This window comes from Theropithecus gelada, chromosome 2, assembly GCF_003255815.1.
Source record: "Theropithecus gelada isolate Dixy chromosome 2, Tgel_1.0, whole genome shotgun sequence".
NCBI lineage: Eukaryota > Metazoa > Chordata > Mammalia > Primates > Cercopithecidae > Theropithecus > Theropithecus gelada.
In genome coordinates, this window is record NC_037669.1 from 157488830 (window position 1) to 157503949 (window position 15120).

The following is a 15120-nucleotide window of genomic DNA, read 5'->3' on the forward strand; positions in this document are numbered from 1 at the left end:
CTTGTATACTGTGACCATGCTAAACTAACTTACTAGTTCTAGGAGCTTTTTCTTGGAGATTACTTGGGATTTTCTATGTAGACAGACATATCAACTATGAATAAGGACAGTTTTATTTCTTCCTTGCCAATCTGTATGCCTTTTATTTCTCTTTCTTGTCTTATTACACAGGGTGGGACTTCCAGTACAATATTATTAGGATCAGTGAAAGTGGACATCTATGACTTGTTCCCAATATTATTCTAAGTTGTAGAAATTATGTACACATAGGTTTTGTATCATTCCTTTATTATTATTTTAATACTTATGAGGGCTTATAGTGATAGCCCTCATTTCATTCCTGATATTGGTGTATTTACCCCTGATTTGTGTCTTACCTCTTTTTTTTCTTGGTCAGATCAGTAAAATCTTTACTGATCTGTTTATCAGTATTATTTAAAAAAGAACCAGCATTTAGTTTCATTCATTATTCTCTGCTGTTGTTTTTAATTTCAGTGATTTATTCTCTCATTTTTATGATTTTCTTCCTTCTGCTTGCCTTGGATTTAGTCTTCATTTCTCTACTTTCTTAAAATGGAAGCTTAGATTGTTGATTTGAAACCTTTCTTTTTTCTGTAATAAGAATTTAATGCTACAAATATCCCCTTGAAGCACTGCTTTGGCTTCCTCTCACACATTTTGATGTGTTTTATTTTCATTTTCAATGAGTTCAAAATATTTTCGAATTTTCCTTGAGACTTCTTCTTTGATCTATGTGTGATTTGAAAGTATGTTAATTTTTAATATTTGGAAATTTTCCAGTTGCTTTCTGTTTTTTACTTCTAGTTTAGTTCATTATGGTCAGAGAAGAGTTTTGTATGATTTCAGTTCTCTTCAACTTTTTAAGGTTTGTTTTGTGACCAAGGATGTAGTCCATCTTGGTGACTATTCAATGGGCATTTGACATGAATGTGTGTTGTGCCGTTATTAGATGGAATCTTTTATAAACATCAAATAAATTTTATTCATTGTGTGGTTCATTTCTTCTATATATTTGCTGATTTTCTTTCAATTAATTCTTTCAATGACTGAAAAATCAGCAAATATATAGAAAATAGATTTGTCTATTCCTCCTTTTCGTCCTATCAGTTCTTGTTTCATGCATTTTAAAACTTTGTTGTTGTTTGACATAGGTATACTGAAGGTTGTTATGTATTCTTGCTAATATTCCTCTGTCCCTGATATTTTCCTTTCTCTGAAGTCTGCTTTGTCCGATATTAATATAGCAACTCCAGCTTTCTATTATCTTTTCACTTAACCAACCTTTATCATAGTAGTTAAAGTTGGATCCTTGGAAACTGAATGTAGTTTAATCTTATGTATTTACCCTTTCTGACAATCTCTATTTTTTAATTAGTATGTTTAGACCATTTACACTTAATGTAATTATTGATACATTTGTATTTAGGTTTTCTACTTTATTATTTGTTTTCTGTTTGTGCCTCTGTTTCCTCTTTCCTGCTTTCCTTTCCTTTCAGAATTACATTTAAATTTGCCTATTAAGTTTTTTACTATATCTCCATATATACCTATTTTTGTATGTATTATATGTACTTAACTTTTCATAGACTAATTATAGTTAATATTAATATTTCAAGTAGAATGAGGAAATCTTACCTCCATATAGGTACATTCACTCTCCTACTCTATGTTGTAGTTGTCATATATTTCACATCTATCAAAAACCTATCAGATGTTATAATTATTTCTTTCAATTATTATTCATATTGTCAAGAACTTGAGAGGAGAGCAGACTAATATATTTATCTAGATATTTACCATTTCTATCCCTCTTCCAAGTTTTCCTCTGGTATAATTTCTCTTCCATCTGAAGAACTTCCGTTAGCATTTCTTTTGGAGCAAGTGTGTTGGTACCAAATTCTCTTGGCTTTACATCACTTTTCACTGGCTACTTTCCATATTTTTTTCTTTAATAGTTTGATTATGCGTCTGGACTTGGATTTTCTTACATTTATCCTGTTTAGAATTCACTGAGTTTCTTGAATCAGTAAGGTTTTATGTCTTTTGCCAGATTTCAGAAGTTTTCATTATTTCCTCAAATATTTTCTCTGCATCACATTATTTCTGTTTGCCTTCTAAGACTTCAGTGACATGAATGTTAGACTTTTAGGTATGGACCTACAGATCCCTGAGGCACTATTCACATTTTCTGTTGTTCAAACTGGACAATACCTGTTGATCTATCTTCAAGTTCTCTGTGTTCTCTGTCATTTTCATTCTGCTATTGAGTATATCCAGAGGATTTTTAACCATATCTTTCAGTCTAAAATCTTCACTTACTTCTCCTTTATATCTTCTTTTTATTGCTGATACTTTATATCTTTCCATTTATCTCAAAACTGCTTGCCATTACTTGTTAGAGCAAGTTATTGTGGCTGGTTTTTTGTGTGTGGAGTTGTGTGGAGTTGGCATCTGTTGATTATCTTTTCCTTTTCAAATTAAGATTTTCCTGAGTCTTTGTAGCTGAGTAATTTTGAATTGTAGACTTTGCAATGCTATACAGATCTGCCCTGCATGTGCACTACGCAGTGGCCAGTCTGGGACCTGGGCATTAATCTACCCCATAGTTTACTTCCTGAAGACTGTGGTATGATGTTTAGGATGAGATCCATGCATGCACAGTTCAGAGGTGACCACAGGAGTCCATCTACAACTTTATGGAATTGCCTTCTTGAGCTCCCTCCTCTTCATGACCCATTTCTCATTCCTCTACCCAAAAAGCTGGAGCTTCAGTTTCCTCACTCTGCCATATGGGCCTCACAACTGTGTCTGCATCTGGGGCAAATCAGCAGAAAACAGAGAGAAAAAACAATAAATATTTGCCCTCATTTTCTTGGGACTGTAACTTCTCTGGTAGAAGAAAATAGTTATCCTTGCCCCAAAGTTGTAGGTGCCTGCATGGCCACCAACATCACTGCTGCCATTGCTACCAACAGAATTGCCTGGGGACTGAGTTGGGAAATAACAGAATAAAGAGGGGGAAAACCAACAAAAGATTTCTTTCGCTCTCTCTGACTCTTAGGGGTTCCCTTTCTCACTCTGCAGGCCAGAAAGAGAGGATTTCTCTTGTGTGCTCTTTTTCTGCATCCACTGCACCCTTCTGGGTTTGAGAATGCCTTTAAGTTCAGTCTAGATGATACCAGAGGGGGAAGAAGAATGGTAAATTCACTGTCAATTTGCTAATGCTTTAAAAATTCTTCCCAGTCTTTGCCAGTTATTCTATTATTTACTTTGCAGAATCCTCTAATAGTTGCCCCTTACATTCAGTACATTGTTTATAATTGCATTCAGTGGGAGAGACAGGGCTGAGTTTGCTTTACTCCATCTTGCCTGAATTTGGAAACTATCTGCTTGGTTTGTTGTTGTTTTGATTTAAAGAAAAAAGCAAGGATGATTTGTACACACAAAAGAAAGTTCTAAAACTAATTGTTTTGTTATTCAATCATCAGTCATGAGGCATTTACCCTTTCCTGGCAGCATCTGGTTGAGAATGTCATATCCTTTTCCTTTGTAGGGACACAACTGACTGTGGAAGTCCACCCTCGAGATGCCATGCCCCAGCTACTCAAGAAGTTCTCCTTGGCTAAACGTATGTATGACAGAGGTACTCATGGTGGAGGGCTGGCAGAGAGGATTGAAGGCAGCTGGTTGGGCCAGATCCCAGCGCAAGCATCTTCTGAGGGAAGGAGAAGAGTGACATGGGCCTGCAAACTGGGAAAAGGCAGAAGCATGACAGCTTCATCCTTGGAGACTCTTTTCTCCACACCCAGCTACCACTGATTTTGCATCTCTGGAATTAGTCATAGGTAACACAAGACATTTAGCTGAAGACACATTGCATCACAAGAGTGTTGTTGCTGTGGCTTTTAGATACCATTTGTTTACTGCCCAAAAAGTGGCATGCAAAATGCTAAGTACTTTAACATTTATTAACTTTTTAACCTTTTGATGTATACTAATATCATCCCCACTTTTTAGATCAGCAAAGTGAGGCTTAGAGAGGTGAAGTGACTACCCATGTCACCCAGCTAGGAAGTGGGTCAGAACCCAGGTATGACTCTGAAGCCTGTGGTCTTAACCAGCATACTTTGCAGCCCTCAGTGCAGTGCACATAGGACCAGGCCCAGGACCATGATGTCTCCCCAACTCCCTTCTCAGTTCCCTCCCTGCATCTGTCCACCTTATTGCTAAACAGGGACCTCAGGAGGGATGCAGGTTAAGTAACAGAGGCTGAAGAACAACTGAGGCTCAAGTCCTTTTTAGGTCCATGCAGTGAGCCAAAGTCCTCCAAAACTGTCTGGTCCTGTAGTTGTCAGCAGTCAGGATCTCAAGAGAGTAGTCTACTGTAAAGAGGGCAGGCTCTAGGGTCGACTGTCTAGGTTCATGTTTCAGCTGTGTGACCTTGGGCCAGTGGCCTAACCCCTCTTTTAAACTCAGTTTTCTCATCTATAAAAGAAGGAAAATAAGCGAATCTGCCTCATAAGATTATTATGAGTTAAATGAGAGAGTAAATGTAAAGCCCACACCAGGCATAGTAAGTGTGTAACAAATGCTAGCTATCATTTTGTACCTTTATCATTCTACCAAAAATGTAGGTGGGAAAAAAATGTAGGTGTGAAATACAAAATTCAGGTGTGAGAAATAAATGGAGCACTGTTTCTCAGAATGACCTGTGTGTAGTTGCAATCTTCTTTGTTATATTTATAGCCTAAAGTGGCCTTCAGGGGCATAAAATACCTGCCTTGGCATCCCCACCTTCAACTCCCCCTGATCCCATCAGGGACCCAAATCTTCCTGACCTGGTTCCAGATCAGCAGGAAAAGTTCCTTTCCTTTTGCCCAGGGAGTCTAATAACTATTGGCTACGATTCTGCCTTTACAGTCTTAGATTTATGGGATTCAGTTGGCCTTTAATCCTCCCAAGGAATAATTTAATTATGACCTGACTTTCTAGGTTTTGACCTCCACACGAACCGCTTTCCCCTTTCTGCATCTTTGTTTCCATCCATGGTCAGTTCTTATCCCAGCATTATCTGGCAGTGGATTCAAGAAAGCAGGAAAATCCAAAAGAGGGCAGGAACACCAGGTTCCAGGAGGACCCACTGAATCATCCAAAGTGTTAGGTCAGAGCAAATACTAATTCCAGTTGCAGAATGCAGCTCCCTTTCTTGTCAGCCACTTCCTGGTTCTTAGTCTTCCTTCTGCCATACCAGGAAGTTCCTGGCAATTCCAGCAGCAATTCTGTGGTCAGTGGGGTGGGAACAAGGAGGCTATGAAAAGGAGAGTACAGAGGAGGGGTCAAAAGCAAGGACCACCAGAAGATGAGTCATCAGTGCTTGCATTTCTGTTTCTTCTGAAGTATCTATACTTCTAATCTTTGGAATATTGTAGGTTTACAAGGTGATAAAAATGGAAACACAAGACCCCGGCAACCTGGAGGGAAAGATGCCCATGGTAAGTTCCAGAGTCTTCCAGGAGAATTCTCAAGAGAGCACATGGGGTTAGCCCATAGACTAATCTCCAATTGGCAGTTGCTTCCTGGGTCACTATGCTGAAAGGCTGGGGCCACCTTTGGGTTCAGGAGGGGAAGAGTGTCATGATTGATTAGCAGTGTCTGCCTTGTTATTGGTGGGGTTTATACTTTAGCTTTAGGATGACATCTGGTGCATGAGCTTTTTCCTTCTCCACCTGTATCCATGGCAGACCATTATAGGAAGCATATTAAAATCATAATTCAGGATTATGTTAACTTTAAATGGAGTGCCAAATGTCTGTAGGGTAGGAGGCATGTGAATAAGCAGAGTGAGGCAGAGGAATGAGAGGCATGATAGACAGCCTGTGTTGGAATCCTGCTTTTGCCCCTCATTTGCCTTCCCTGTGCCTCAGTTTCCCCCTTAGTAGACCAGATGTTATCTAAGGCTGGGTGCAGCTCCATACTTCTTCCTATTGTTTTGCTTTAAAATCAGAATAATTTAATGGCACTGATATATTAAATGTATTTATGTAGAATCATATTTAGATCTTATATAATCTCACAGGTAGTTTTAATGAGGCATAAATCATGGGCATTTTTAATGTTCAGATATTGGAAAATGGAACCAAGAAAGGGGAAAACTAGTAATAGGGTTTTCAATAGCATTTTAGAAATGCCACCTTTATTCTAAATAGGAGTGCAGGGAGGCCTCATTTGCAGAGCTATACTGAGTGGAAATCTGTTGGATGTGTGAGTCCACTTTGAATGCACTTAGGTCACCCTGATGGCTCTTGTGAGAGCATGATAGGAACAGATTCTGCAGAGGGAGAGGGCACTGAGAAGGGGGAAGGCTCAGCAGGGGCCTGCCTGAGCATCCCCAGTCTTCTCTGGCTGCATTTGGACCACACAGGGCAGGGGTTGATGACATAAGTCATGGTGGCCAGGCAAGAAACCCCTGGGCCCAAATATTGGTCAGCTCCCCAGTAAGTGGGCATTGCTTCTCAAACCATGCTGGCCCAGAAGAGGGTCACAAAAGGGCTGGGGCGAGGTCTAGAGGTGACACACACCCCTCCCCACATCTTTCAGGTCTAATAGCACCAGATTAAGCGACTCTCACTGACAGCGGTAGCCCTGAGGATGTGTGGGCAAATGCACCTGCAGTGTCCCCCACTAGGCAGGGAGGCCGCATGTCCTTCCCTGCATGCACTTGCAGAGGAGCCCCACACCCTGCACCCTCCCAGAGAGCAGTGTGTCACTAACATCACATGATTTACCATCTCATTCATGCTCCCGGGAATCCCACAGATGTGTACCTGAGGCCGGGGAGCTGGGTCCAGTCCCTCCCAGCAAGGTGGAGATCAGAACCAGACTGGAACCAAGGTAGAAGTGCAGGCCCATCAGGTGCTTTCTCACATGGCCCTACTCGTCCCAGACTTCCTACAATACCCTGGGGCCTCTCCAACACACCTCACTTGCCCAGCACCCAGAGGCTCCGGACATGGAGGCTGAAGGTGGGTGGGTCCACCTGGGTCAGGGGCTGAGTTCCTCTTTGGTCCCAACTTCTTCCCAGTCCTATCCTGTCTTCCCACCCAGCCTCCCTGATTTTGATCTGCCTGACTCAGGGACCCTTGGTTAAGAAAGGATCTGCCAGAGCCCAGGCTCTCTTCTGGGCTGGGACAGGGGTCTGCTGTCCATGCATCTGTTGGTCTAACCATTGGCCAGGCAGCCTTGCAGCAGCCCCCCAGCAGCAGCTGATTATAGCTGTCCTGTGTCCAGTGGGAAGCTTGCTTGATTGCTGGCCCTGCATCAGCACTGGTCTCGAGTTTTCTCCCCTCCCTGTAGCTCTGTCTCAGAGACCTGACTCATGGCTTGGTCTCTGGGCAGGAGGCTCCCTGTGAGTAAGGCTAAGCATAGATGAGTGATTTGGAGGCCCAGCCTTTCTCAGGGCCCTGTTACCAGAACGCCATCACACATGGTTGAGATGCTCAAGTCTCCAGTTGACCAAGGGCAAAGGAGGAAGCCTATCTGGGTGCCAAACGCGCCTTACCCTGCAGGACCCAGATGGCCCGGCCTTTCCATGCCCTCCTTCTCCACCCAGGTGTCCTTTGGCACCTCCACCCCAGCGCTGTGGTTATGGCACAGACCTCCCTCCTTGAGCCTGTGAGCATGAGCAGCACTGCCTGGACACTCCCCAAAGAGCATTCATTCCCGGGAAAAATAACAGGGAATCCACGGAAAACCAAACGGTGGGAAAAAGGAGATTCCATCATCAATATGTCTGGGAACTGCTGGGTTAACTGAGGTTAAGCCCGTTTCCTACTTCTGACTTCTCAGAGTCTGCAATAGGCGTATGTTCCCTGTAGGCCTCTAAGAAGACTGTGGGAGTTGCCATAGTTCCCAAACTAACTTGATCAGGGGACCCTTCTAGGAAAGTTCCCATATAGCTCTTAGGCTCAATGTTTCAGGCTTTGAGAATTGTCTTAAAAGTTGGACAGCCACAGCTCCTCAAAGAGACAGCAAGGCCTAGGCCAGACAGCCCTCCTCAGTGGGTCTCAGCTGCTGACCAAGCTGCCCTGTGTTTCCAGCCTACCCTTGGGATCGATCCAGCCTGAAATCCATGTCCCTGGACCTGCGGCAGTTTGAGAAACTGGATCTCTATGCCTCACAGGTAGGAGAGCTGGCTGCTCTGACCATGGGCCCCTTCGAGGTGGCTCAAGAGTTCTAGCAAAGCCTCTCCCCAGACACCTCCTGAGCATAACCTGAGTGGCTTGGTTGGATGGCCCTGGAATGCCTTTTCATAGCATATGGATGGGGACAGAAGGCACAAAGCAGCAGCCCCTGCCCAGGGCCAGAGGCCCTTCCATCCCCCACCCCACCCACAATCCTGTTGCTCCCACCCAATACCGCACACCCTGGAGCACTTCATTGGCGGGCCCCTCTGGCCAGCCCTGACCTGCCTTCTCCATGCCCCTTTTGGCATTTCTGCTTCTAAGCTCTGCCTGCCCCAGTCCATGGAGGAAGGGAGGAGAGGATGGGAGGACCATGGATGTAGATGGCCATGACCACTATAATCACAGCTGTGCTCACCTCCGAAGTGCATGAGCTGCCAAGCTCTCACGCCTCTGGGCCTGAGCATGTCTCAGGTGCAGGTGGGAGGGGCAGATGAAGAGCTGAAACACTAGGGACATATGGGAGTCATTGGAGCCAGGCAGGAGCTTCAGCACGGAGAGTCTGATAGGAGGAACAAGGTGCTGAACACTTTTGTGAAGTTAGGACATTAAATGGTCTTAGAAAGGCCACCTTGTAGGTACTCAGGAACCTTGTTTGTTGAAATAATGAGTGGATAGTGGGTGCATGGATCAAGAAAGCCAGATGAGAAGTAAGAACATGAGTTGAGCGTATCCTCCTGTCCTGGCAGAAGACATGACCTGGATTAAGTGGAGACATTGAGGAAACAGAGGAGTGGAAAGGCCAATCCTGAGCTAGGGGCAGAGGGGAAGAACTCCATCACCAGTAGGTGTGGAGTGGATGGGAGGTGGGGGAGAGGGGCTCCCGGACGGCTGGATTGACTCCTGGAGGGTGGATCAGTGCCTCCCCATGAGGAGCAAGGGAGAAGGAGCAGGTTTTAGGGGGTGAGTGTGTTTGGGATATGAGGGGCCCTACTCTCTGTGGCACATCCGGGGAAATTGCCCCCTGGGCAGCTGAATATACAAGCCTGGAAAGGTCTGGGCTGGAGACACTGATTGGGTGTCATCAGATTTCATTAAGAGCTGAAGCCATAGGTTGGGTATCATATTGCGGGGGCGGAGGAAGCCCATAGGGCGTGGAGCCATCAAAGAGGCTGGGGCAAGGCCAGGAAGGGTCAGAGTTCTGGAAGGTCTAGGGAGGGGCTCCCTGGGGCAGGCGTGGTCAACTGTGTGAGCTGTGCTATCTGCTCAAGTGAGATCAGGGCAGACTCATGTTGGCTACTGCAGCATCAAAGTGCACCGTACCTGCGAGGGGCAGTGCACAGGGGCTGGAGGCCTCAGGCCTCAGACCTCAGGTGGGTGGAAGAGCAAGCCGGAGGTGAGTAGTGGGGAGTGAGGAGAAGATCCCACAGGAGCCTGCAGAGAAGGGGAGGCTAGACATGAGCAGAACTGAGGAGACTGGGAGGGCATCCTAAGGTGGGGGAACAAGGAGGCATGGGGCAGCCAGGAAAGGAAGGGAGGAGGTGAGGACGTAGGAGAAGGAGGCCATTGATTGAAGAAGGGAAGTCCCTGCAAAGGCTGAAGATCTGAGACATAGAGATAGTTGAAGCAGGAGGGGAGGATGAGGCTCTTAGTGAGGAAGTCCCACCTGGCCTGCTGTGAAGTGGAGGCCAGGCCATTCCCTGTGAGTGAGGGAAGTCGGTGGGGTCAGGAGTCTGCAAAGGGCCCAGATTTTTGTAATGGCCATCAGAAGGGATGGGTCAGGCTGCTAGCCATACTTAGAGAGCAGTGCCAGGAAGCCAGCAGAGGCCAGAGACCCAGCCACAGAGCAGGGAGTGGCCAGAGCAAGCCAGGCCCAGGTGGGGCCAGGAGGTGGGGACCAAAGGACCAGAAGCCATGGCACTGAAGTAGAAGGCTAAGTCAGGACACCAGGCTGCAGTGCAGGCCAGCAGTGCTGAGTACCATTCGGGGCCCTGGGACAGGGACAAGGACAAAGTCTGTGGCGTTGGAGCTGGACATAGAAGAAAATGAAACAGAAAGCAGCTGAGAGAGTAGAACAGGGGCCCAGAGGTCTCCAGAGGTCGGGGTGCCAGTGTGCTGGGCCAGTGGTCAGCAGGTGGGTCCTGGAGTCCCTTGTGAGCAGTGAGATGGTTCCAGCTGAAAACAAGGTCCTGGAGTACCCTCAAGGTGGGGGCTGTGGGGAATGTGGGCACCATTGCAGGACCCATTGCCCCAGCTTCTCTACAGAGATTAAACATGGTCGGGGCCACCTTCCAGCAACCTCAGCCCTGTTTCCCTGAGGGCCCCTAGGAAGAAAACTAATTTGTTCTTTTTTATCATAAAATAACATAAAATGTGCCATTTTAATAACTTTTAAATGTACAATTCACTAGCATTAATTATATTCACAATGTTGTCTACTCATCACCCAAAACAGAAGCTCTGTACCCATTAAGCAATGAAATTCCCATTTCTCCTCCCCCAGCCCCCAGTAATCTCTACTTACTGTCTATGACCTTTCCTACTCTAGGTATTTCATATGAGTGGAATCATACAATATTTGTCCTTTTGTGTCTGGCTTATGTCACTTAGCATCATGTTTTCAAGGTTCATCCGTGTCGTAGCATATATAGAACTTAATTCCTTCTTTTTATAGTTGAATAATATTCCCATTATATAGTATACATACTGTATATACTCTATTTTATTTGTCCTTTCATTCATGGATGGATGTTTTTTAACCTTTTGGCTATTGTGGATTTGTTGCAATGAACATTGGGGAAACAATGTCTGTTTGAGTCTCTGTCTTCAGTTTTTTGGGGTGTATACCTTGGACTGAAATTGCTAGATCATATGATAATTCTACATTTAACTTTCGGAGAAACTATCAAAATGTTGTCCACAGCAGCTGCACCATTTTACCTTCCCACCAGCATCGTACGAGGGTTCCAATTCCTCCATATTCATGCCAACACATTATTTTCTGGTTTCATTTTTCAATAGTCATTTCATTAGGTCCGCAGTGTATCTCATTGTGGTTTTGATTTACATTTCTCTCATGACTAAGGATGTTGAGCAATTTTTATGTGCTTATTGGCCATTTGTATATCTTCTTTAGAGAAATATCTGTTCAAGTCCTTTGTCCCTTTTTGAATTGGGTTGGTTTTGTTTTTGTGGAGTTCTAGGAGTTCTTTTTATATTCTGAATATTTAGCCCTTATTGGATATATGATTTGCAATGTTTTCTCTCATTTTGTAAGTTATCTTTTTGCTTTCTAAATGATATCGTTTAATGTACAGACATTTTTTATTTTCACGAATGGCCTTTTATCTGTTTTTTTCTTTGTTGCTTGTGCCTTTGGTGCCATATCTAAGAATTCATTGCCAAATCCAAGGTCATGAAGATTAACCCCAGTGTTTTCTTCTAAGAGTTTTATGGTTTAAGCTCTTATATTTGAGTCACTGATCCATTTTGAGTTGATTTTTGTATATGGCATGAGGTAGAGATCCAATTTTATTCTTTTGCATGTGGAAACCCAATTGTCCCAGCACCATTTGTAAAAGAGACTCTTCTTTCCCCACTGAATGGACTTGACACCCTTGTCAAAGATCCGCTAACCATAGATATGTGGGTCCGTTTCTGGACTCTCAGTTATATTCCATTTGTCTATATAATCTTTATGGCAGTATCAAACTGTTTTGATTACTGTAGTTCTACAGTAAGTTTTGAAAATGGGAAATTTGTGTCCTTCAAATGTGTTCTTTTTTCAAAATTGTTTTGGCTACTTGGAATATATAGGAATTTGAGAACTGATTTTTCCATTTCAGCACCAAAAGGTATTGGAATTTTGATAAGGATTATGTTAAATCCTTAGTATTGACCATGACCAGGGGCTGCTACAGCTGTCCAGATGCCTGCCTGGCTAGCCCCCAGATCTGCAGAGAAAAGCTGTGGTGGCTCTAGGGCCTGTGATTGAGCTGGTCAGCACCACCTGCCCTGTCCAACTTCCCCCACTTCCTCCCAATTGGTCCTCAGCCAGCCTTTGCCCCTCAGGGCCTCTCCTCCAGCTTCTCTGCCTGGGGGAAGAGCAGCACTGGCTATAGGTGCAAGGTACTGGGCTGCCAACAGCCCCTCCTTGAGGCCCTAATACAGCATCCCCTTCCTGCTCCCCAGGTGACAGCCAAGAGTGGCCTAGACGAACTGGTGAGTGACCTGCTCCAGGAGGCCCATACTGACCTGGAAAGGGTCCGTGCCATCTGGATCTGGATCTGCCATCACATAGGTAGGCCCACCTGTGGCACTGCTGGCTCTAGAATCCCTTGCTTCCTTTCCCTGCAGGCCTCTGCTCCTATCAGGTTATTCACATGTGCAGAGTGACATGAAAGGTGGGCGGGGAGAGGGACCCAGGAGACTGGACTGATGAACCAGAGAGTTACCAAGGAGGATAAAATTTACCATGTGCTATTAGTCTCCATGAAAGTTAGTTGGAGGAGAATCCCTTGCAGCCTTCTGCCCATAGCCAGTGCCCAGAGCTAGAAACTTCATCCAGCAGCAGCCTTCCCTCTGTCCCAGCCTTCCCTCTGTCTCATCTCCACAGAGGTGAGAGCCCGGAGCAGCAGGTCATCTCAAAGAATGATGATCATTGGTGGGGAGAAGTTGCAGCTGTTTGAAAAGTGATTGCAATATCAGAGGGTTCATTAAATACCAGAGCCAGGAAAAGTGGGTTCTCCACTTCCTGCTCCTACACTAGCAATGTTGGCCACTGGTCCCAGCCCAGTCTCCAACATTGGAGCCACCTGAGGGACCTAGGCCTATGCAGCTGCCCACAGCTCTCCACAGGATGGCCTTGGGAAGCTCCCAGGTCAAGCAGAACTGCAGAGGTGGTGGCTAAGGGATGCTGCCCCTTGCCCCCTTGCAAACACAAATGAGAGTGGACAGGGCCAGATCACGAGGTGGACTCTTAGTCCTTTGATATAAAGACCAGCCGGGTCTTTCTCAGCCTGCTGCCACTGGGCTTTTCTTTTGTTCTTCTGGAACAACAGTTGGGAATGCAGCTTAGAGAATGAGCTTGCCAGGCACAGGCAGGAGGTCCAAACTGAGGATGTGAGAGACCCCCAGCTCCCATCCCAACTCCACCAGCTGTGCCTGTGCCTTAAAGGGGCAGGGTCAGAAACAGGACATTTATAGGACTTTGTTACCGCTCCTATCCCCATGCCAATACACACATACACAGTCCCTTTGGGTCCTCAGTGGCCACAGAGACTTCTGCCTTAGGGCCTCACCGCAGGCCTCAGGCTTCTTTGCAATGTCTTCATCCCCTCCTTAGTGAAGTGACAGGCTGTGGGAGAGCAGCCTTCTCCACTTGGGGACGAGCTCTATGTGCCCTATGGGTCAGCGTGAGGCCTCCGGGCTGCAGGAAGACGGGATCAGTGATTTCGCTGGAACTGTGTGCAGAGCTGTGTGGTGGGGATTAGCAGAGAGAGTCCCATGCCCCTGCACTGTCCTACTCCCTTCTCCTCCTAGCCCCTCCTCAGGGGTTTGGGGAGCCAGGTGGCACCCTCTGCCAAGGCCTGCTCCTCCTCTCACCACTTGCAAAAAGAGGTGACAGTTCCCAGATCCCATGTGGGCTGGGGCTGTAGTTCCATTCAGCCCACTGTGGTTTCCTGGGGCTGGTGATGGCCAGAGCACAGCTAGGGGTGGGGGTGGAGTCTTCTCACCTCCCAGGCTCAGGTTCCTCATGATCCCCTCACCTGCCCTGTAGAGTACGACATTGCAGCTGCTCAGGAGAAGGACCGCCAAGCCTTCAAACCCACTGACATCCTGCGGACCCAGAAGACCAACTGTGACGGCTATGCTGGCCTCTTTGAGAGAATGTGCAGGTACGAGAGACAGGACTCCCCGTGCTGACCACCAGATCCATCCCTCTCCCTCTTCCACAGTGCCATGTGCCTTTGCCCACATGCCAGGCCTGAAACCTGAGTTTGCAAACTCTGCTCTGGAACCCAAGTGAGTCCTGAAAAGGTCAATTTCTCCCTTTTTAACACCAGCATAATTGACTTTGTACCATCTGCCGGGCTTCGCGATGCATTAACATAATGGCAGATGAATGCACAGAGATAATTTGGTTATAAAAAGCCTTTTTTCCGCCTTCTCCCATCTCTATGCAGCTGAAGGTTAAAAGAATAGCAGGCCTGGGAGCGGGAGGACAGTGGCTGCAGATGCCAAGGGGACTGTGAAAGGCTGTCCTCAGGGCTGACACAGGGGGCCTCTTTTGGGGGAAACAAAAGATCTCCCACCTGAAAAGATTTGTCAGTTGGACAGCTGAATCACTAGGAAGCAGCTTCTCTTGGAGTCGCTGGGCTCCATTTTCAGCACTCTGGGAGTGGGCATATGGCCAGGTTGCTGGGGTGGGAGACAGCTCTGGCCTGAGCAGGAGAATGGGCCATTGCCGGTTCCCAGTGACTCAAAACAGGCTTAAGATGTGGGGTGGGGGAGGGGATGGCCACTGACCTCCACAGCTTCCTGAGCCTACTCTCTGAGGTCTGCTGGGTTCCCCCAGAAAACAGTCAGCTAGCTCTGGGGCCATCAAAGAACCCCTCCCCAGGGGGTGGATGAACGGCTGCCCACTGTCTCTGTAGGCTTCTGGGAGTGAGTCTTCTCAGGCACCCAGATGTCAGTCCACCAGAACTGCAGGTGGCAATTCATCAAAACAAGCGTAACACTTAGTCCACAGGCAGGCAGTTGTGATGGCCTCAGTGGTGCAGAGGCGGCAGCTGCTGGGCACTGGGTGCATGCAACCTATTCCTGGCCCAAACCCCCTGTTGTGCTGCCTCCTGCCCCCCATCACCACTGCCAAGAATAGGCACCCACCTGGCTGCTGTGTTGCTCTAATGACCTCCTG

The 15120-nt window shown here is 46.4% G+C and overlaps 1 protein-coding gene across 4 annotated transcripts in view; it reads left to right on the forward strand.

The window, feature by feature from the left end:
• The window catches only part of KY (kyphoscoliosis peptidase), a 50389-nt gene that overhangs the window by 17642 nt on the left and 17627 nt on the right, over nt 1-15120 (forward strand). For 3 of the 4 annotated variants that reach the window (XM_025376478.1, XM_025376480.1, XM_025376481.1), the window contains 5 exons: nt 3575-3649; nt 5451-5513; nt 8118-8200; nt 12393-12501; nt 13981-14098. In XM_025376478.1, the coding sequence (XP_025232263.1) occupies nt 3575-3649; nt 5451-5513; nt 8118-8200; nt 12393-12501; nt 13981-14098 (448 nt within the window). Of the gene's footprint in view, nt 1-3574; nt 3665-5450; nt 5514-8117; nt 8201-12392; nt 12502-13980; nt 14099-15120 lie in introns of all 4 variants that reach the window. The other variant, XM_025376479.1, reaches the window with a different exon arrangement.